General features: G+C 38.0%; 2 protein-coding genes across 6 annotated transcripts in view; both read right to left on the bottom strand.

The window, feature by feature from the left end:
* Window positions 1–22,654, bottom strand: part of LOC125245152 (complement C1q-like protein 4) — a 49,858-nt gene extending 27,204 nt beyond the window's left edge. The window contains exons 1-4 of one of the 2 annotated variants that reach the window (XM_048155643.1): window positions 22,439–22,651; window positions 21,784–21,858; window positions 21,559–21,609; window positions 21,332–21,463 (exon numbers count right to left, since the gene is read on the bottom strand). In XM_048155643.1, coding sequence (XP_048011600.1) covers window positions 21,332–21,463; window positions 21,559–21,609; window positions 21,784–21,858; window positions 22,439–22,499 — 319 coding nt within the window. In that variant the 5' untranslated portion in view covers window positions 22,500–22,651. Of the gene's footprint in view, window positions 1–21,331; window positions 21,464–21,558; window positions 21,610–21,783; window positions 21,859–22,438 lie in introns of both variants that reach the window. The other variant, XM_048155644.1, reaches the window with a different exon arrangement.
* LOC125245141 (fibroin heavy chain-like) lies at window positions 2,914–17,254 on the bottom strand. 4 transcript variants are annotated; one of them, XM_048155627.1, is made up of 5 exons: window positions 16,364–16,602; window positions 10,432–10,481; window positions 10,133–10,273; window positions 9,827–10,063; window positions 2,914–8,179 (listed from the first exon to the last, which is right to left on the bottom strand). In XM_048155627.1, the coding sequence occupies exons 1-5, from the start codon at window positions 16,528–16,530 to the stop codon at window positions 7,968–7,970; spliced, it is 807 nt and encodes a 268-aa protein (XP_048011584.1). In that variant the 5' UTR covers window positions 16,531–16,602; the 3' UTR covers window positions 2,914–7,967. The 4 variants fall into 4 exon arrangements, 3 of the variants coding, with proteins under 3 accessions (XP_048011584.1, XP_048011585.1, XP_048011586.1); XM_048155628.1 differs by lacking the exon at window positions 16,364–16,602 and adding an exon at window positions 11,425–12,247 and having other exon boundaries at window positions 10,432–10,479; XR_007179439.1 differs by lacking the exon at window positions 2,914–8,179 and having other exon boundaries at window positions 9,504–10,063; window positions 10,432–10,479; window positions 16,361–16,584.
* Window positions 22,655–23,824: the final 1,170 nt, after the last annotated feature.

Genomic DNA, 23,824 nt, shown 5'->3' with positions numbered 1-23,824 from the left:
CAAATATGTTTTGGGTTACGACTGTAACCTTTGTTCCCTCAGGAGGGAATGAGATGTTGAATGAGGACACTATGGGGAATGCCTCTGCGTGACTGCATCTGAAGCACGTATGTGTGGCAGTGAGAGTAAATGGGAGAAGTGGAAAAGGATAGAATCGTTAACATTAAATTCCTTTTAGCCCACCCATCACTTCCCAATTAAAGGGGAAAGTCAACTGTATCTAGGAAACAACCCTAAGTGACCAACTATGCCACCCCGGGGGGGCTTACTACCGGGGATCGCCCTTCACGGTTAAATACACTAGGCTCACAGGTTCGTTAAGGCTGAGTCAGATACCAGACAAAGAGGTGTCAATTTCAACAATAATCTTAATTTGTGATAACATAAAATACCACATTCAATATAACCAGTCACTCTCACACACAGTTTACCAAATTCAGGGGTTGGCCACAGTCCAAGAAACCCAGCAGTCACATGTGTACACTCACACCACAGCACACCTCACTGTGAACGCTGCATTCAGGCAAAAGACCCACCACCACAGCAACGAGAGACACTGATCCTCTGCAGCGGGCCGTCCCAATTCTGAAGGGTAAAAAAATACAATAAAACAACCACTGACAATGTTGTTATTCTATATTGTAAAATATGTGCTGTGTTTATGGGCGATTCTTAGACCATGGGTACTACTTTAATGTTCTTTGGTCATATCTTTAAAAATACATATAATTTTGGACAAATTCCTCTTTCTTTGTCAAACTAACAATAAAAGCACCTTAAAAACATTTTACCTCCTTTCTATTATGATTTTTTTCATACTTTTCAACCTCCTTATAGGTGTCAAAATCACTGTTCTCCTTGTCACACACCCAGACTTTTAAACTTTCACAATGAAAATACAGTTTAAAAATATGACTTATCTGGTAACTATTAAAGGGATAGTTCACCCAAAAATGAAAATTTGATGTTTATCTGCTTACCCCCAGCGCATCCAAGATGTAGGTGACTTTGTTTCTTCAGTAGAACACAAATGATGATTTTTAACTCCTAACCGTTGCTGTCTGTCAGCCGTATAATGAGTGTCAATGGGAACTCGATCAATAAGAGTCAAATAAACATGCACAGACAAATCCAAATTAAACCCTGCGGCTCGTGACGACACATTGATGTCCTAAGACACGAAACGATCGGTTTGTGCGAGAAACTGAACAGTATTTATACAGTTTTTTACCTCTAAAACACCACTATGTCCAACTGCCCTGCACATCCGGCTAGTGAGGTCTGATCACGCTCTGACAGTGAAGTGAGCTCTCGCACTCATTGAAGTATAAGAGCGAGACATCACTTCCATCATCAGAGCACGTTTTTTGACCTCACTAGCCGGATGTGCAGGGCAGGGATTTCCAAACGTTTTTGTCAGCCAAACTCTGTTGAACTAAAATATTTACTTGAAGTCCCCCTGAGATTAATAAATTAATATTTCAATAATTCAACAACACATTTCCGTGTTCATTGTTCTCTGATGTTAATGTGACGTGCATGTAAACAATTGAAATATGTCATCTTTTTTAGTGTTTTATTTGGATTGTTTTTACAGTTGTATGCTTTTCATCAACTCTAACAAAGCAAAGTTAAGTGAATGTCTGAGATGATTAAAACAGGGTCTTGGCACTCAATGAGAACAGCCTCCATGTATGTCCAGATCACACACTGACAGAGCTACCAGTGACTTCAACACTCACATCCAGTCTGAAACAGACAGTAACTTTACATGACAAGGTGACTAGAGAGTACATCAGCTTCAGCTTGGATCCAGCCTCTTAAGAAGACCTCAGATGACCAACACCTGTGAAGAGATGGCGTCAACTCCTGTGAGGACTTCAGAAGACACAATCATCTGGATCAACATGCACATTCCCAAATTTCTATATATCCTAATTATTGTTAATATGTAATTCACTTTTCCAGGGGCTCATTGCTTCTACCTTCAAGTAAATTGCTTACAGTGTTTGTAAATTAATTGCCTAAATTATTACATTATTTGCTAACTGCATTCTTCTTTAAATTGTAATGTTGACATTCTCTGTAAAGCTGCTTTGAAACAATATGAATTGTGAAAAGCGCTATAAAAATGAATGTGAATTGAATTGAATTGAATGATGATTATATGCATCACAAAATCAAAATGAAAAACAATAGAATAATATTCTTGAGGTAACTGCTGGCCTATATAAGAAAGACTGGGCCATCAGAACAATGCTTTAAAGCTTTATGCACTGCATTATATAATAAAGAACAAATTGCAAAGTTTATGATGACTGCAAGATTAATAAAACATTCTCCTTAGATATGTAGTTTATGTAGTTAACAGAAACACTGGCTATATGCGAAATGAACAAGAAATTAAGGATGACTCACAACAGGCTAGCTTAAGTAATAAACTGTACTATCCCAGATTAGAATAGGTTATTCGCTCATTGTTTGCTCTATTGTGTCCTTACCTAAATCTGAATGTCTGGCAATCAGGCAAAACAGCACAGGCAATTTATCATATTACACAATAATGTTTTGAAAATGTCAGCTGTTGCAGTTAATGCCAAAGTCCCTTTAAGACAAGTCATTTCACTCGGCGGCCATCTTTGAAATGCCTCTCGGGCATCCTGGGCATCATGCAGCTCCTATCTCTTTGAATGGGGAAACATAAAATACTCCAAAGCTGTTTGCCAAGCTTTCGATTAAATTTCATATTTGAAATCACCAATGAAATCTGACAACAACTGTCTCATAATTTTTTTTCCAAAAGCTCGAATCATGACAAAAAAACCTGTATTTTTATGCTGGATCAAGCTAATGCGCATGTGTAGCATGTCTGGACCGGTCACTCTCACATTCACACAAGGACCACATGACCACTTGTTGAGATTCAGCACTGTAATTAATGGAAATAATCAGTGGAGCAACGGGGCGACAGCTTCTCCCTCTCTGGTATACTAGAGCATACAGGATATTTTCGGGGAGAAGCGAAAAGCACATGCGTCATCAGCTTCATACACAAGTAGACTGACATTATACAATAATGGAAAAGAATTATATAAATGTAAATCAATTATACTGCTTATAAATATATAAATATCTTGTTTTTCTTATACATCAGGTCAATATTCTTATTCTATTACAATAAATATATCACAGTAGTGTATAATATAAAATAATTAGTATATTACAATAGTATATTAAATACAATACCTATATTACATTATTAACATATGCATTAATTCAAATATTTATACAATATAACATTCTATAATAAAACAATTATAATACCATAGGTTTCATATAAACCCATATTTCTACTCATCACGTATCAAAAATGGAATAAAACATGGGATATATTCAGCACCGTACCATGTGCAGGCCGCACAAAGTGTGTCAGCATAAACAATTTAATCCGATTCTCTCTCATAACACACTCTCTGTACAATATACATTCATTATCAGTCAACTAAATCTCTTTTCTTTTTGAAACAGAACTGATTGATCGAACATACCTGTAATTAATGGAAATAATCAGTGGAGCAACAGGGCGACAGCTTCTCCCTCTCTGGTATACTAGAGCATGCTAAGCATACGATGCTAATTAGTTAGCATCATGATATACATCATTTAAATCAATGAACACATTTAACGATACTTTTTTCATCATAGCTAACATAATTAAATGTTACTATAAGTCAGGAGGTGCGGCATTTAACAAATTATTGGGTTGTTTGTGCTCGTATGCCTCTTGGGGGGAAAAGACGCTGGATAAGGATGCCCGAGTGCAGGTGGGAGAGACTGCCTGGGGACCAGTGTGTACAGCCTCAGAGGAACAGCGAAATCGGAAGACTTATTCTTTCTGACCGCGATGATTTTCCTCTGGAGCAATCTCAGGATGAAACGCTAAAACATGCCTTTGAAACGGTCAGTACCATCGACGGTTAGCCTATCCAGCCTGGACGTCCGCTTTCTTATCCATATTTTGCGATCATAAAAGATAGGTTGTATCGAGTGACCCAAAACACTCAGACAAAGGAAGATACAACCCAATTGTTATTTCCAAAGAGCCGCAGGGAAATGCTTTTGCAAGCGGCTCATTCTAATCCGATGGCTGGGCATTTAGGACAAACAGCAACACTAAATCGCCTCATGACCCGATTCTTTTGGCCGGGCATTCACGAGAACGTGCGCAGGTGGTGCGCGTCTTGTCGTGAATGTCAGTTGGTAAATCCACCGGCCGCTCCAAAAGCGCCTTTGCGCCCCCTCCCATTAATGCAGGTCCCCTTCGAAAGAATTGGTATGGACCTCATCGGGCCATTAGAGCGCTTTGCATTAGTCATTGTGAATTATGCAACACGATATTCTGAAACAGTGGCTCTCAGCAACATTTCCGCTAAGAGTGTTGCGGACGCACTGTTTAGTCTAATCTCCCGAGTGGGGATTCCGAAAGAAATCCTCACTGATCAAGGCACAAACGCGGGGTGCTGGACGTCCTAAGAGAGACTTGGGAGGACGGACCTTCTCAGGCTAAAAACTAAATTCAGTATGTGCTGGACTTGAGAACAAAACTCCACACCTTGGGGCGGCTATCCATAGAGAATTTGTTACAAGCACAGCACAAACAGAGCCAACTGTATGACAGGGGGACTAAGTTGCACAAATTTTCACCGGGAGATAAAGTGCTTGTATTGCTCCCCACTTCAAGTTCAAAATTACTTGCAAAGTGGCAAGGACCGTTTGAGGTTACACGGCAAGTTGGCGAGCTTGATTATGAAGTGATACGTTCCGATAGGAGAGGAGCACGTCAAATTTACCACCTCAATCTCCTAAAAAAAATGGAATGAGGCAGAATCAGTGATGTTGGCGACAGTGATTAGCGGGGAGGATGATCTCGGGCCAGAGGCGAATATATAAAAAACAATCCCTCGCTCTGGCCCCAGGGGTTGATCACCTCTCACCCTCCCAGCTCACTGATTTGACTAAGTTACAAGCAGAGTTTGCTGACGTGTTTTCTCCCCTACCGGGCCGTACGGACCTCATTCAGCACCACATCTAGACAGAGCTGGGTGTGGTGATTCGCAGCCGGCCATATAGTGTGCCTGAACACAAGAAAAAGGTAGTACAGGCAGAATTAGGAGCAATGCTTGAAATGGGGGTAATAGAAGAATCCAGCAGTAACTGGGCGAGCCTGATACTTTTGGTTCCCAAAACAGATGGCTCAGTGCGGTTCTGTGTGGATTACTGCAAGGTGAACGCTGTGTCGAAATTTGACGCGTATCCAATGCCACGGGTGGACGAATTGCTTGACCGGCTTGGTACGGCTCAATTTTATTCGACACTGGACTTAACAAAGGGATATTGGCAGATCCCCTTGTCGCCATTATCCAAAGAAAAGACCGCTTTCACGACGCCGTTCGGATTACACCAATTCGTTACACTTCCGTTCGGGCTGTTTGGGGCACCGGCCACCTTTCAGCATCTCATGGATAAAATTTTGGGGCTCCATGGTGCATATGCTGCTGCCTATCTGGATGATATTATTATCTTCAGTAATGACTGGCAGCGGCATATGCAGCATTTGAGGGCCGTCCTGAGGGGCTCACGGCCAACCCGAAGAAGTGTGCGATTGGGCGCGTGGAAGTAAGGTATCTGGGCTTTCACTTGGGACATGGACAGTTGTGTCCCCAAATTGATAAGACAGCAGCGATTGAGACCTGTCCGCGCCCCAAGACCAAAAAGGAGGTTAGACAGTTCCTCGGGCTGGCGGGATATTATAGAAGGTTTGTACCTAATTATTCGGACCTCACCAGCCCGTTGACTGATCAAACTAAAAAGGAGGCACCAGATACGGTCCAGTGGACGAAGCTGTGCCAGCAGGCCTTTACCCAGGTGAAGGCTGCTCTATGTGGCGGGCCATTGCTTCACTCTCCTGTTTTTTCTCTCCCGATTTTTCTCTCCCCTTTGTGTTGCAGACTGATGTGTCGGACAGGGGGCTGGGTGCTGTCCTGTTCCAGGAGATAGAGGGGGAGGACCGGCCGGTGCTGTACATTAGCCATAAGCTCTCTAAGAGAGAAGCTAAGTACATCACCGTGGAGAAACAGTGTTTACCCATCAGGTGGCCCATCCTCACCCTCTGCTATTATCTCCTGGGACGGGAATTCACCCTCTGTTTGGACCACGCTCCTCTGCAGTGGTACCACCGCATGAAGGATACCAACGCGCGGATCACCCGTTGGTATCTGGCTTTACAGCCTTTTAAGTTCAAGGTGGTTTGCCGTGGAGACAGGATAATACGCCAGGAGAAGCAGGAGTGTGTGAGAGAGAGAGAGAGGGACTACTGACTGAGAACCTTTGGACTGATCTGTAGATCGTTACTGGAGTGAAGCCCTTCTGCGGATGTGGATTATTTGTTGCGAGTTGCACAGACTTTTTGTTGGAGACTTGTTTTATGAAATAAAAGCTCAATCAGTAGTCAAAGCCGACCCTGTCCTCTTCTTTCCCTACGAACTTGAACTTAAATATATATATATAAAATACAGTAGTCAACATTTGAAGTGGATCAAAAAGTTAATCAAAATTGTCCTAAGACTTAAGTTGTCCTAAGAGAAAGGTTTTAGGACAACTTTGATGAAAGGTTTTGATCCACTTCAAATGTTTACTACTATATAATATATATAATATATACACATACATAACTGATGAATACCAATAATAGTAGTGAACAAATCCATCATTGATCAACCATTTACATTGTTTTATTGTGACAAATAAGTTATATTGAATTATAATGAATTTTAGCTCCATTTATACTTATTTATGAGTAGACTAAATATTCTATAAATTATTACATGGTAATATACTGCATTACTCATAATCCGATTACTCATAATCCGCATATGCATGCTCATAATCCATTACACTGATTTATAATCCATATAATCCATTACACTGATTTATAAGTATTAATTAATCAGTCGATTCCATGAATTTATAAAGATGCAACCTGCATCACTATAATGTTATTATATAACAATGACATTTTAGTAATTCAGATTTATTTCTGTCAAATAAGTGAATATATTGTTATTAATACCGTGTTGTGTTTTTATATTGTGAGTGATAATAGTTACTAACCTCTATAAATGCACTGTTAAAGGCTTTAAGTAAAGTCAAAACATAGGATGCAGTTTTCCTAAAGAAAATGTTAAGTAATCATGAGGATCTGCACATTATACATTTTAAGTTGTTTTGCAAATGTAACTAATGAACAATAATTCCAATTAAAAAAAAAAAAACAAGAAAAAGAAAGAAATAATTACAAACAGTTCTTTTTAATATTACATACTTGCAATTACATACTTGGGTTGCTATCTTGTTGACTGTGTGCAGTTTTAGTTAAGTATGGTGTGAGCTGTTAAATGTAATGACATTTATGACATTTTACTGATCTGAATTAAAGCCACGTCTCCACTGATCTTGGAGCCACGTCTCCACTGATCTTCCAGAGCCACATCATGTCTCCGCTGATCTTCCAGAGCCTCACCATGTCTCAGCAGACCTCCCAGAGCCTCGCCACGTCTCAACTGATCTTCTAGAGCCACGCCACGTCTCCGCTGATCTTCCAGAGCCACGTCATGTCTCCGCTTATCGCCCAGAGTCACGTCTCTGCTGATCACCAACAGCCACGTCACATCTATGGACCCGTCCGAGAGAGGAGAGGATTGTTGTCCAGTGTGGACGATCCACCACTGACTTCAGCACGAGCAGCTGGCATTCCAAAGCCTCTGCCAGCCGCTACACACTCAAGCCCGCCAGCTTTGCACTCAAGTCCACCAGTGTCTACGGACAAGATGGCCTCTCCCCCAGTGTCTACGGACAAGATGGCCACCCCACCAGTGTCTACGGATAAGATGGTAGCTCCAGTGCCAGAGTCATCTCCAAACTCCACACCAGAGCCCGAGACAGTTCCAGACTCCGCACCAGAGTTTAAGCCAGCTCCAGACTTCGCTCCAGTCGTCGAGCCAGCTCCAGACTTTGACGAGGCCACTACAGCCTTCCACAAGGCCGATCCAACCTTCCACGAGGCCACTCCAGCCTTCCACGAGCCTGCTCCAACCTGAAACCAACCTCCAACCTCCAGAACCTGAAATAGTATTCCAAAGTGAAAATACAGGGAACTCATTAATAATTAATAAAGCAATTAATAAAAAATTATTAGAGAATTATTAGATAATTCTGCAGTAAGTACTTAGAACTTGATACAGTATTCTAAAGTGAAGATTTAAGGAACCCATTAGTAATTAATAAATAATTACCACATAATTCTGACTCAAATATATATATATATATATATCGGTCAATAACAACACAAAAACTACCCAACACTGAAAAAATAACCCAAAAATGACTCAACAGCCTCATCCCAGTGTTTGGGTAAATAAATAAATAAATAAATAAAACATTTTAGATAGTTATGGCAAGGCAGTGGGGGTGGGGTTCCTTCCCGAAGCTGATTTCTTACAAAACATGCGCACAAAGTAGCTAATCACTATACAGGCAAAAACTTCAGAACAATCTGTAGTAATGAGTCTTTTTGGGAGTGCAGTACATTATGCAGCATACAAATGCGTATATAATTTCCATAATAATAAGTGATAGACTAACAAAGTATTTGTAATTTTACTCAAGAAATTTTGAATTGAATCATAAAATGAATAATTTTCTGTTCATTAGTAGTTACTTTATAGTTATATTTCTTGAACATTAATTAGTAGATAATTAATAGTAGTTCTTCAGGGGATATGACAGAATTCATTAGTTATTGTTTAGCTAACTGTTACTTAACATAATCATAAAATTCTATTACATTCTGATTAGTTAACACATCTTCCTTAGTAGTCAACAGTAGTGACTTAAGTGTTAATGAAGAATTACCTATTAGTTCTTCAGTAATTCCTTATTAGTTATGCAGTAAGTGTTACCAAAGTTTTTGTTTTCATCAAGTTTTAGTTTTCATACATCGTAAAACTTTTAGTATTTTTACCTCATACTATGAATCGAAGCCACATCAGATCACAAAAGAATATGATTTCACTGACGTTATGAAGTGAGTAAGAGTAAAATCATGTCATTAAATATTCTCTTTTGTTGGACAACAGGCCTGTTAACGCTTCTCATTGTAAGTTTGTAAAGATGTTAGGGTCGTGTTTCTTTCAAATGCACATTATAAGTGCATTTGAGTCCTCAATGAAAGTGATTGCTGAGACAAAATTCAAAGATGAAAGAAGAAATCCACAAAGGAGAGGACCTGGATGCTTCTGAGATTTAAAATGCAAAGATTTTACTCTCCATTAGCAATATGATTAAAACGTAAAAACGTAAAAAGAACTTCACTGGTTACAACATATATTTACCATATATTTAAAATATATTTTGGCCAGATAAAATATATTTTTTTACCATATATATATTATATTCAGTTTGTTTTCATTGGTCACATGTGTTTCTTTGTCTTTATTTACGGACACTAACCATTCATCTCAGCTGCTCATTTAGTGCGTCACCACTGGGTATTTCAATTCCTCCTTGATCACCATGTGATGTATATGTTTATGTTTGTGTATGTGTTTACATGCTGCTACGCTTTATTGCCTGCTTGTGGATTGCAACACCTTATTATTTTTTATTTTCTTCACAGATTCAGGAAAGTTTGACTATTTTATCTAAATGAAACACCAGAAAATTTACATAGTAAAAAGAAGGTGTCCACTAAAGGTGTTACGTCTGTTACCATCTGTGTAGATACGACGGTTCTCCCAAAGCTGAAGATGGATCTGGTCCCCTTGTTCCAGCAGAAGGCAGACAGCGTTGCTCGCAGTGTCCTCTGTGTCTTGCCCGGGAGGGTTATCGGTTGCTCCGACCACAAAATTGCCATTTTTTAACAGTTTCACACCGGTCGACATGCCCCAAGGATTGAAGACCACAAAGTTGAAGTAATACACTCCTTTTACTGGTGCAGTGAAGATTCCTGTTGATACTTGAAATTTGAAAGCATCATGTTTACAATTTCTTTGAGCAAAGTGATGACACCTGTTACCTGTATTTGTGTCGTAAGCATTTCCAATGTTAGTTAGCGCATTTTCATACACAAGAGAGGTTGCTTCTTGATAAGGGCCAATAAATTTGTGGCTATTCCCTAAAGCTGACAGTGTGGCTGAAAATGCTACTTTCACCCTTTCTGAAAAAAAAAAGAAGAAGGGGAGAAGAAAATGAACAAGCAAACAAAAAGAAACATCCTTTAAGTATCTTTTCATTTCATTAATGTAATGTTATTACTTGTTTCATTGCCCTAAACTTCAAAATAAAGGCAAAGGGAATCAATTGTTAATTATTTACCTGAAGCATCGGTCTTCTCCTCCAGTTTTTTCAGATTTGTAGTCAGTGCTGCATTGATGACAAAACCTTACAAACTATTTTAAGTGTTTTTCCATTAAGCTTTCTGCTCAAAGAAATAAACTGGTCTCTCCAGTCAATTTGTTTCATTTTTATTTTTATTTCTTTCCTATTCATTAATTTTAAGCATTGTACATTACCTTTTGTTCTTGTTTTATAGTCCCTGGCTGACTTCATCATTAAGAGCACTTAACTTTTCCAACATGGTCTTAATTTTTGTGAATTCTTTAAGGATCTAATATTCATGAAAAAAATCCTGTATGGCAATTTTGCATTTTTGTTTATTTTTAATTCAACAGCGTTATACATATATCATGTTATATATAAATCAGAGTGTGTAACCATTATCACTTTGTGGTCCAAACGAGGTCAACACAGCGGCTGAGAAAGCCAGTTTAGGAGCTAAAACAAACATATGAATTATTTACAAATGATCTCGCTGCTTTTTTTAGTGTACTTTTTATACAGAGAGTGTAACTTATATTCTGTATGAACAGTAATTGCATAGAGCTATAAAGCTTATGAATATATAAATAAAAAAATGCAACATTTATAAATGACTAATTTAACCTTTAAAAAAAACAGAAAACATTTTGGCTGTTTGTAGACTTTTTAAAGTGACTTTTGATTTACAAATTGTATTTTGTAACCTTGATTCAGCTTTATTAGTTCATCCATTTTGATCTTTGTGTCAATCGTTGTATCATACAAAGTCTTCAGTTCTTTTGCCTGTTCTAAAATAATCATTCAAGAAATAATCAGTGCATACATAGACAGAAAATGAGATATAGATTCACTTTCTTAATCTTTGTCAAACTAATAGATTAGATAGCTGACATCACAGTATGAGCAATATGGTGTTATAAATATGCAGATTATTGCATTTCATTGTATGCTGGGACTACCCTGTCATCTATGTAGTGTCCATCACGTTACCTTTGTTTTCTGTTTTTATTTGATCTATTTTAGTCTCCAGAGATTTCATTATTGTTTCCATGCTCTTTATTTTCCCCAGTTTTTCAAGGATGTTTATGTTTGGTGAAAGTACATCATCTGTCGATATAGTCCACACATTGAGCATTAAAACCGTTATAAAAATCATAATTGTTGTGCTCTCGGTTTCTAGTGATGTACTGAATCAGCTGAATTAACGTTCTCTTAGTTTTAATAACAATTGTTTAAACTGTCCAATAGACTTTAGACTGCAAATATGTTTTGGGTTACGACTGTAACCTTTGTTCCCTCAGGCGGGAAAGAGATGTGTCGAATGACGACACTATGGGGAATGGCTCTGCGTGACTGCATCTGAAGCACGTATGCACCACAGAAGATACACAGGGAAGCCGGTACATATTAGAAGCAAGACCCTACAGGCATTTATGAAGTATGCCTAAGGGACTCAGCGTCTCGTTCCCTTCTCAGTGAACAAAGGTTACAGTCATAACCTGAGATGTTGCCTTTCGAGGGAACTTGTGCTGCATCAAATGATGACACTATAAGGTGTTTGGGAATCATTCAACCTGAAGTAATGACGTATTCAGTGGACTCTGTTAGAGTATAATTATTGTGGAAATGTGAATGTACTCTGACTAAATGTGAAAACTCTGACTCCGGGTCTTCATTCATCATATCTGGTCTTTAGCTGTAAAATTCCCCTACACCAGGTATCCCTTCTTGGAAGATTCAAAGTACACCAGGAACTGATCGGTCTTCCTCCACTGAGTGTATGTGTACTTCAAGTTCATTTTATGAAGTATACTTAAGTAATGTTCAATTATATTTTTAAAAGAGCATATTAAAAAAAGAGCAATTGCATATAATTGCTCTTTATAAGAGCAATTATAAAGAGTAATTTTTTATTTTTAAATCTTTATAAAGTAAAAAAAAAAAAAAAAAGCCCTTGGGGTAAATATCACAAATATGCAGATTTAAGTAAATGTACATGCTGATGGGACACTATTGAGAATAATGCTTCAGAATAAGTTATATTTACACCACAAATAATCCTCTTTTTTCCAAACAAGCAACTTTTTTGGATCTGTCCACACAACGGACATTTCGACCACTACTGTCACAATACGTGACAAAGATTGTGAGCTGAAGACCTGCTGCCTGGCAGACACAACAGAAACCATCCCACTGTCCTTCTGGGACTCACAAATAGACCTGGTGGAGGTAGGAAAATCATACTTCCTCACAAATTTGTCTAGCAGGAAATTCAATGACACCACACTGTCCACTACACGCATGTCCACTATCACACCAATACACACAAAAATATCAGTAGCTACTACTGATAACACACAAACACCTCCGCCCACACTACACACAGTTACTATAGACATCACTGGTGCAGAAAACAATGGCCCAAATGCCACACCACCCAACATACCTTGACCTCAAAGGACAAATACCACCTTCACAAAGGTACCAGTTACATCACAGGATGTAGTGGGTTTCTAACCATTCTACACAAACAACAACTTTGGTAATGTGTTATTATACTATATTGTAACTTCTGTACATAAATTATGTAAACAACAGTGGACATTGAACCAGTTTTGTTGTAAACATATCTGATACAATCTACATTATTATTCATGTATAATCTATCTATATCTATATCTATATATTAAACTGTTCAATGATAAATACCAAAATTGTGTACTTCAATTTCTTTCAACTCATAATACATTATTCTACACTGAAAATTTTACATAATCAACAAAATTCACAATTATTGAACACAAACATCTCTAACTACACAACGGTTAATCCAATCGACTCGAAAATTGGTCTGCAATGTCTTTGTCCAAGTTCCCATGATTGTCTATAAGGACACTGGTATATCTCAAAAAACATGGCCACCATTGGCCAACGAGTTTTGAGCACCTATTAGACAAGGTTAACGGAGACCAATCGGAACAAAACTTGGTGGGTATGTTTGACTCCTGGTTGTAGAGGTCTGTGAGAATTTTGAAAGAATTGGCCTCTAGGTGGCACTAGAGTTTTATGCCTCTGTGATTATGTGGTGTTTCACACATACTAAACATATCATACTGAATACATTTGCCTCAAGAACCACCGCTGGCAATCAAATTGTTCATTAAATATCCGCGATTATGTAAAAAACTTTGTTTTGCGAACTAGTCCTGGCTTTTTGCTCAACCTCATTAAAACCAGTGCAGTACAATTCTCTGGACTCTCTAGATCAATAATTATCAAAAAAGAAAGTTGAATTTTACCCTTTGGGTAGCTATCACTATGGGCATGGTCAAATGCATGCAAAAGCCTCTAACTCCTAAATGAAAACTCAGAACTTCACAAAAATAGGTGAGCATTTGTGACATATGACTTTAAACAAGCATGAAAAATTCCATGTAGATCGGGCAAAAGATGCCTCTGAAACAGTAAAAAGGTGAAGAATGACAGTGTTCCTATATTTACATTCCCTGACATTACATTTACATTTATTCATTTGGCAGACGCTTTTATCCAAAGCAACTTACAAGTGAGGAATACAACAAGAAGAGGCAAATAGACACAAGAATTGCTCACAATACAAGTTTCAGACATTGCTCAAAGTAGCATAAACTAGAATAGGGAGGGATTAAAGGAAATGAAAGGATAGGGGTTTTTTTAAGAAATTGCCATGTTGTCCACCAGATGGCAGCAGAGAACCACTCATTGGCTCATTCTGTTCAATAATATATTTCCTTTCAAGGGTATTATCATAAGAAATCATATTTAAACTTTATGAAATCATTACAAATAACCTTTTTTTAAGGCTTACCTCTTCATTTGCTCATTTTAGATATTAGTTTTTGCAATTATATCACATTATGAGTACAGTGAGACTTGAAAATGATATTTTAGTGTTGTTATAGCCATTTTAGACAGAGTAGGCAGTTTATTACTAATAATTTCTAAAAGTCTTTATCTAAAAGTCTAAAGTCTATATATAAAAGGGGACTTTTAAAGCACCATTGTGTGTTTGATCACCGCTTGTGCGTCACTGCTCGAGGCCCGCCCATTCTGGTTTTGGTTCTTCCCGGCCGTCTAACAGGTATGTGTCTGCTAACTAGTGAGCATCGACATGTGTGTCTGAGGTTACTAGTTCTATTTGGATTGCAGATTGCAGCAACATCGTTCATAGTGGTTGGTTGGCAGCTGCCCTCTTTCTCAACATGCTCCTGCTGTAATCCTGTGCCTTTTCGTGGGTTTGATGCCCGTTTGTGCCTATGGGCCGGACTCGTGTCTATAGCGACGACATGGAGGAATGTGTAACTACCGCTATTGAGGTTTATAGTATTTTTATGTGGTAAATAATTCAACTTTTGATTATTTTTAGGAGGAATAGTTAATTTTAGGACCCATTGCATTCTTCGATGCTGCTGCTTTGTTTATGTTAGTTTCTCTGATTTAAACCTGACCCTGACCTGACTTTGCTGTTTAATTTGTATTTCTTTATTTCTTGTTTATTATATTGGTATGTTTATATGAAATTGGAGTGAACATCCACCTCCAGTTGAGACATTTCTTAACCTTATAGCAGGTGTCTTGATTTTCTGGTCTCATGCCTAAGGCTTTACTTTTTGCTTTATTGTATTTTTCATTTAAATGTTAAGTATTTGTACATTGTGTGTGGTGGTGGGACTCTGTCACGGAGTGCAGAAGTCCTTTCTGTGCTGGTTTAGAAAGGTATAAACAGAAAATCACAACATATGTTGGACATGATCTTTATGTTATGAAGATGAGCGACTATTCCACTGAATTGAAAGACTTTCCTGGAGGAAGATATAGAGGATGTGAAGCTGCCGTCACGCTGCGTTCAGTTCTAGTCTGATCGTTTCTCTAGATAAGACCCTTATTCCTCGTCTGGTGTCGTTTAAAGCCCTTTGAAGCTGCACTGAAACTGTAATTTTGACCTTCAACCGTTTGGAGGCCATTGAAATCCACTATATGGAGAATAATCCTGGAATGTTTTCATCAAAAACCTTAATTTCTTTTCGACTGACGAAAGAAAGAAAGACATCTTGGATGACATGGGGGTGAGTAAATTATCAGGAAAATTATATTTGAAAGTGGAGTAATCCTTAAAGTAGACGCACGTCCGACTCTCGCAAGAATTAGTATGTCACCCAGGTAATTTTTGCCTACTCTTTTTTTGAATACTAAGGATTTGGACATACTTATTCGCTCTTCTACTGCTTTTCACCTACTATATAGTAGAAAAGTTGGCGGTTTCAGACGCAGCAAATGACTTATGGAGCACATGAGGAGCAATGGAAGCATGACACAAATGAAATCATAAACATGAACAAAACTATACATTACACAAAAAAGATGTCAGCACGCCCGTCTTGGCGGGTATCCTAGCAAACATAGTAGGTTATGTCTTAAGTGAATTTGAACACTGGAGAAAGAACGCATGTGTTCAGTATCAGCGTACTGTATCTGTGCATTACGTCTTAAAGTGACAGCAGCCTAAAATCCATTCTGTCTGAATGTGTTTTTTTAATCAAACAACAAAAGTCAAGGAAATGACTCATTGCTCTTGACTGAATAGCTTTTGTAACTTAATTATTAATAATGATAATTCTTTATTTAATTTATACAGTGAAGATTATATGCAATGTTGTTTTGCTACTTTTGCTAACATTTGATTAGCTACTATTTCTGTACCTGAAAACTATTGTTAGATACCTGAAAAAAAGCACTGTTTGTTATTCGTGTCTTTGCTCTACTGTATTTATTTGTGCTGTTGATTATTTGTTCTTATTTTCTACATTTTTGTTTTCTTCATTTTGTACCAAAACAGTGGAAAAAAAATCAAATGAAATGTGAATTATTTGAACCACTGCACCATTACCTTTTGTTTTCTGTTCTTAGTTGATCAATTTCAGTCTCCAGAGATTTCATTATTGTTTCCATGGTCTTTATTTTCCCCAGTTCTTCAGTGATGTTTATGTTTGGTGAAAGTACCTCATCTGCCGATATAGCCCACACATTGAGCATTAAAACTGTTATAAAAATCAACATTATTGTGCTCTCGGTTTCTAGCGATGTACTGAATCAACTGAATTAAGGTTCTCTTATATTTAAAGACAACTTGCATAATTGTTTAAACTGTCCAATAGACTTTAGACTGCAAATATGTTTTGGGTTACGACTGTAACCTTTGTTCCCTCAGGAGGGAATGAGATGTTGAATGAGGACACTATGGGGAATGTCTCTGCATGACTGCATCTGAAGCACGTATGTGTGGCAGTGAGAGTAAATGGGAGAAGTGGAAAAGGCTAGAATCGTTAACATTAAATTTCTTTTAGCCCACCCATCACTTCCCAATTAAAGGGGAAAGTCAACTGTATCTAGGAAACAACCCTAAGTGACCAACTATGCCACCCCGGGGGGGGGCTACTACCGGGGATCGCCCTTCACGGTTAAATACACTAGGCTCACAGGTTCGTTAAGGCTGAGTCAGATACCAGACAAAGAGGTGTCAATTTCAACAATAATCTTTATTTGTGATAACAGAAAATACCACATTCAATAAAACCGGTCACTCTCACACACAGTTTACCAAATTCAGAATTGGGGTTGGCTACACTAGTCCAAGAAACCCAGCAGTCACATGTGTACACTCACACCACAGCACACCTCACTGTGAACGCTGCATTCAGGCAAAAGACCCACCACAGCAACGAGAGACGCTGATCCTCTGCAGCGGGCCGTCCCAATTCTGAAGGGAAAAAAACAATAAAACAACCACTGACAATGTTGTTATTCTATATTGTAAAATATGTGCTGTGTTTATGGGCGATTCTTAGACCATGGACACTTTTATGTTCTTTGGTCATATCTTTAAAAAAACATATAATTTTGGACAAATTTCTCTTTTCTTTGTCAAACTAACAATAAAACCACCTTAACAACTTTTTACTACCTTTCTATTATGATTTTTTTCATACTTTTCAACCTCCTTATTGGTGTCAAAATCACTATTTTCTCCTTGTCACACACCCAGACTTTTAAACTTCAACTTCCATGAAAATACAGTTTAAAAATATGACTTATCTGGTAACTATTAATGTACCTGAATTAAGCACTAGTAAAAGAATTAAAATTCATTATAGTATTTAATGTGAGACCACTATCAATATTACTTTTTATTCAAAATATAGCTGTCGCACAGTATTGGTGTCATATAAGAGTCACAGATTTTAGGTCTAAATATCTACACCCAAAAAACTCACTGTGACAAGCAGGGCGAGGCGAGAGCCTTGAGAGAATGGTGCGAGTGGTAATGTTTGTGTGGGTGGCAGTCGTCTGTGAGGCCAATGTAGTAAGGTTAGTAGATGTGGGAAAGAGGCGGGAACCAGCAAACATTCAACAGACTTTAATGATCATAAAATAAACAGACAACAAAACAAAAGTAATGTCGGCAGTCCCTTACATCCACACAAACGTAATAAAACATAACATAATAAAACAAAACATAAACCCAGGCCTGGTCCTCTCTCGTCCTTCACTGTCGTCGCTCCTTTTTATGCTTCTGGAGCTCCTCCGTGAGATACAAGACCGGTGCAGCACGCAGCTGACGCTCATAATCACTCACACCACCGGAGTTGTGTAATATTCGTTTACTGTGAAAAACTGTTCCAGTGGGTGGAGTATTGGCCCTACGTGAATATTCATGATATTTCCACTGTTGTGGGCGTGGCCTTGAGACAACGCACAGACGAATGCAACTGAAAATATTAGTGCTCAAATCAAACTCATTTAATGGATTATTTCGAAACGGTAATGAAGATTCAATGTTAAGCATTAACTGCAACAGTTGACATTTTCAACCTGCATCACTATAATGTTATTATATAACAATGACATTTTAGTAATTCAGATTTATTTCTGTCAAATAAGTGAATATATTGTTATTAATACCTGTGTTGTGTTTTTATAAATACTTATTGTGAGTGATAAGTTACTAATCTCTATAAATGCATTGTTGAAGGCTTTAAGTAAAGTCAAAACATAGGATGCAATTTTCCTAAAGGAAAGTTAAGTAATCATGAGGATGTGCACATTATACATTTTAAGTTGCTTTGCAAATGTAACTAATGAACAATAATCCCAATAAAAAAAATAAAAAAAAAGAAAAAGAAAGAAATTATTACAAACAGTTCTTTTTAATATTACATACGTAGAAGTATGTTACATAAGTATGGTGTGAGCTGTTGAATGTAATGACATTTATGACATTTTACTGAATCGTTAAAAAATAGTTTTATTAACCCTGAGCCTTGAGCGTCTAATCTTAAAAACAATGATTTATGTGCTGTTAACATGGTGGGCTGCCCACAGTAAACTCTCATGTTGGCCCTGCAGTGAAAAACTTCTGTGGGCCCTGTACGAGATAACACACCGGGGGGCCCGTGTGGGTTTTCTGTGGGCAAACCCACAGTGGGTTACCCAGAGTAAACCCTCATGGTGGCCCGAACGGGCAAAACTGCTATGCGCCCCGCATGGGCTAACCCACTGGAGACCCGTGTGGGCCCATACTGGCATGTGTGCTTGGACAGTGTGCACCCAGCTTAAATGAAATTTGGCCTGGAGCTCACATCTGCGAAAGCATCTAAACAAATTGTAAAATATGTGCTGTGTTTATAAAAGAGTCACAGATTTATGTCTAAATAACTACAACCAAAAAACTCACTGTGACAAGCAGGGCGAGGCGAGAACCGGCCATTGTAGCGAACGTTCAACAGACTTTAATGATCATAAAATACTACAGTAGGTAGGCCTATTTCTAGTGTGAACAACAACCATGTCAACCATGTCACTTCTGCAAGCTGCATCTTACTCTGTAAGATAAAGTGTCACTCTTTTCATTGCTTTTGCTGGCTCTGAGACACTCGCTTGGTATTTCTCCTGCTCTTTGTCTAGCAAATAAATCCCTCATCCCTAAATGAAAGCTTAAAATGAAGGCCTGATTATTTCAGGGGCCTTGTCACAGGTCCATTGATTTTGAAATTCTGTGTTACTTTTGCTATATTTTCACACTTAAAACAATGATTTGGTAATCCTCTTGTACCTCTGTCCTCTTTTGTGCTAAGAAATAAGATTTACTGACAGTTCTCTCCCAAGTGCTTCCATTGTTGTCAGCATAAAATCTGAGAATGATTCAGTGGGCTATATAACACTTAATTTATTTAATTTTCACTTATATTTATTTAGAACTTTACTTAAGGGCAACTATTTGTTTTGCTGTGGTTTGCTTAGTCAGGATTTTGGTCATATTGTCCATTTTAAGGAAATTAGGCCCACCATTCTGGAAATTGCCACCAAAACAATCAGGCATTTCAGGCATCATAAAAAAAAAAGAAAATCACACACAAAAAAATCCAGGTGGGACTGATAAATATGATATCAGGAGTGCTTCAAAAGCAATCATTGTTGGGGAAATATTCCTGAAGATATGAGGAAAATAATATCTCTTTATTCTCTTATTTATTTATGTAGGATGAAGAGATACAGATCAAGGATCAATAACAAAATACACTCAAAAATGTATTATTTAAGCGTTTGATTATGCGTTTATTTCTTAAATTAAGGTTAAGTTCTCTTTGATGTATGAAAGAAAGAGGTGGCTTGGAGTCAGTGGGTTTTGGTCGGCCAAAACAATAAAAAAAAGAGGGTTGTTCTGCCTAATTTTAGATCTCCCCTGGAAAAAGTTAATGAAACAAAACACACAAGTCTTGCCTCCCTTCTAAACAGTAATCAGGAGAAAAAGGTAATTAAACAAAAAGGGCCTCCCACTTCTTACAAACACTTTAAAAGGGGAAAAGGGCAACTGAACATTTACCGGCCTGTACCGCTAACAACTTGTACTCCACACGAGGAGGTTTTAAAGGCTAATCTGACAATGACACACACAGTTTGCTAGAAGCACACTGACACACGTGCAACAATGTCGAGGAAGCAGGAGAGAGAACTCGTCAAGCCGACTTCCCTCAAAGCTTATATCCACAGCAGATGAACTTAAGCTCTGCCCACGAATACAGCTGCACCTGCTCTCACAGAGAAATGAGCACGGAGCGACAGAGAGAGAGAGAGAGAGAGAGAGCACTGCACACACACACACAACTTGCTCCACACGATATATGGTACACAATATATTCAATGTACTCAACAGTGACGTTCAGAAACGTAACAACAGTAGCCTATTAAATCCATTAAAAATTTCAAACACACCTTATTCCTCATTAATACAGGTTCATATGTTAATGATTCTTCATAACATCTTAAATCATAAACTGAAGGTTCAGAATTATTGGAATCACATTCTTCAAATCTCCTGTTATCTTAAGGGAAACAGTAGGAAACCACTGAAAGTGTTGTGGTTATTCTCATTATCAAATATCCTCATATTAGACCCAAGTCTCACATAGACAACATCTCCAACCTCCAGGATCAACACAACTCCATTTGAGGAGTTAAACGAACCCTGAGCCTGATCACCATGAGCCATACCCACATGCTTTCTATTCTTAAAAATGACTGCAGTTACTGCGGCTCCGGCACCACCATATACAGAGATTCTGAACATGTACGCTCCTTTCAGTGGGGCTGTGAAAACACCTAAATCAAATAACAGCAGATACAGAATCAGCTGTTTCCTGTATGATTTCTCAGTTCCCAAACACACTGTGTAATAGTTTAGAAAGATGGCAGATCATTTAATTCTCTTATACACATTACACAACTGCAGAGAGGTCTGAATGGAGCAGAAGGTTTCATTACTATAAACTGAGTTTTATGACTCCATTTCATTGATAATTACCTGTAATTGGGTTGTAGGCGTTCCCTATGTTTGTGAAGACGTTCCTGTAGGTTAGTGTGATGTCAGTGGTTAAAGGACCAATAAATCCTTCACCAGATTCCATCAGTGAAGCTGAAAAAGCTATTTCTCTGTCTGTTATTGAAGAACATAAGCAATATTGTGATATATTACTGTATTACACTGAGAATGAATACACTGAATTTAACATCATTCAAGCACACTTTCACCTCTATTTTCCTTTCTCAACTCCACTTGACTCAGAGTAAGATTTGAAATTTCTGTGAAGGAATAAAGATTGTGTTAAATGACATTTACACTGATTATTGTAATAGATAACACAATTTACACAGTATACACTCAACTTTACACTAACATTTACACTATTCAATGTATTGCATTGGTGTTTTTCTTTGAGGATCACTGATAAAAGAGTGAATGTTTTGGTGAAGTACCTTCATCTTTCTTCTTCATCTCATCCAGGATAAACGTCTGTTGCGTCTCTAAAGCTCTGATGTTTTCTTTCTGCTCTGTAACAGTGGTGGTCACTTCTGTAAGTACTGAACTTAGTAATGATTTAAGCAGTGATTGGCCAGACTTATTAGAGAATGCATTTTAAAAAATCAATAGAATGTCGGTGACACCCGGTGGCTATTTTTGTTACAGCGCCTAAACAAAATCTCATGGGAACTTTTTTTTTGTGAACATTTTTGTGATATCAACTTGTAATTTCAAACACAAATTGGTTAGATATATGGCTTTGATTTGACAGTAATTTTAAAGTAAAAATAATTTTGTAAAATATATATATTATATAATATTTAGTACAGTACATTTGATTTACAGTAAATTTAAACTTCCATAACTTTTTCATACTTTCATTTTTTGAAGTGCTTTAACTTGAGCAATAATCTGCTGAGTATCTTCTTGTGTCTATATTCCAAAGCGTTGTTGAAGAAATATAGATTCACTTTCTTAATCTTTGTCAAACTAGTAGATTAGACAGCTGACATCACAGTATGGACAATATGGTGTTATTAATATATGAATGATTGCATTTCATTTTATTCTGGGACTAAACTGTCATGTATGTAGTGTCCATCACATTACCTTTGTTTTCTGCTCTTAGTCGCTCCATTTCAGTCTCCAGAGATTTCATTACTGTTTCCATGCTCTTTATTTTCCCCAGTTCTTCAATGATGTTTATGTTTGGTGAAAGTACCTCATCTGCCGATATAGCCCACACATTGAGCAATAAAACTGTTATAAAAATCAATATGATTGTGCTCTCGGATTCTAGCGATGTACTGAATCACCTGAATTAACGTTCTCTTATATTTAAAGACAACTTGTGTAGCTGTTTAAACTGTCCAATAGACTTTAGACTGCAAATATGTTTTGGGTTATGACTGTAACCTTTGTTCCCTCAGGAGGGAATGATATGTGTCAAATGAGGACACTATGGGGAATGCCTCTGTGTGACTGCATCTGAAGCACGTATGCAACTAGTCCAATTCTGATTGGTGCCGCATCACTATGTGACGTGTGACCACAGAAGCTACATGTACAGTATGCCTAAGGGACTCTCGTCTCGTTCCCTTCTCAGCAAACAAAGGTTACAGTCATAACCTGAGATGTTCCCTTTCGAGAGAACTTGTGCTGCATCAAATGACGACACTGTGTGGAAGGAGATGCCCACTGCGCTATACTGACTAATTTCTGTCCTTGAGTGAAACTGTACAGGCACAACTCAGGACGAGAGCACTTGAGCACCAGGTGTAGAAGGAAGGTCCAAACTGTAAAACCTTATAAAGGTGTTTGGGGAGGCCCATCCCATCCCACAGCATCAAATACTTTCTGAAGGGAGACCCCTGACACTAAGGCTTTAGAAGTTGCCATACTTCTTGTGGAATGAGCGCTTACCAATAGAGGTGAAGACAGACGCTCAACTCCTAAGATGTAGAAATTGCCTCTACAGTCCACTTTCTGATTGTTTGTTTGGAGGCCGGGTATCCCTTCTTGGATGATTCAAAGTACACCAGTAACTGATTGGTCTTCCTCCACTGAGAAGCCATACCTTACAAAAAATAAGCAAACTTCCCCCGGTTTCACAGACAAGGCTTAAGCTAGTGCTTGTTTGATGCATGTTAAAGTAGTAAACTTTAAGTGCACAACTTGTTCACAACCAGGGGTTAAATTGGGTCGGGCCTGAGCCCTAGTACATAGGCTTGCCAGGGCTTGACGTTAACACTTGATTTTTTTTTTAGAAGGGGCAAGTGAAAGAGAGTTTTATTGTCCAACCGGACAAGTAGCCTGATTAAAACATTAATAACAAAAATAGCTAGGGAATCAGCAAAACGCAAGCATGATTCTATTACATAAGTGGTGATTGATAATGGATAAATGATATATAATGTATAATGTGTGGACTGTAACAAGGTTGCGCTGATGACGCTAGTGCAGCCTCTCGAGGAGAAATTTAAACAAATGAGCAAA

The sequence above is a fragment of the Megalobrama amblycephala genome, linkage group LG14 (assembly GCF_018812025.1).
Source record: "Megalobrama amblycephala isolate DHTTF-2021 linkage group LG14, ASM1881202v1, whole genome shotgun sequence".
NCBI lineage: Eukaryota > Metazoa > Chordata > Actinopteri > Cypriniformes > Xenocyprididae > Megalobrama > Megalobrama amblycephala.
Note: the sequence above shows the minus strand (reverse complement) of the source record. Positions and strands in the feature narration are given on the sequence as shown.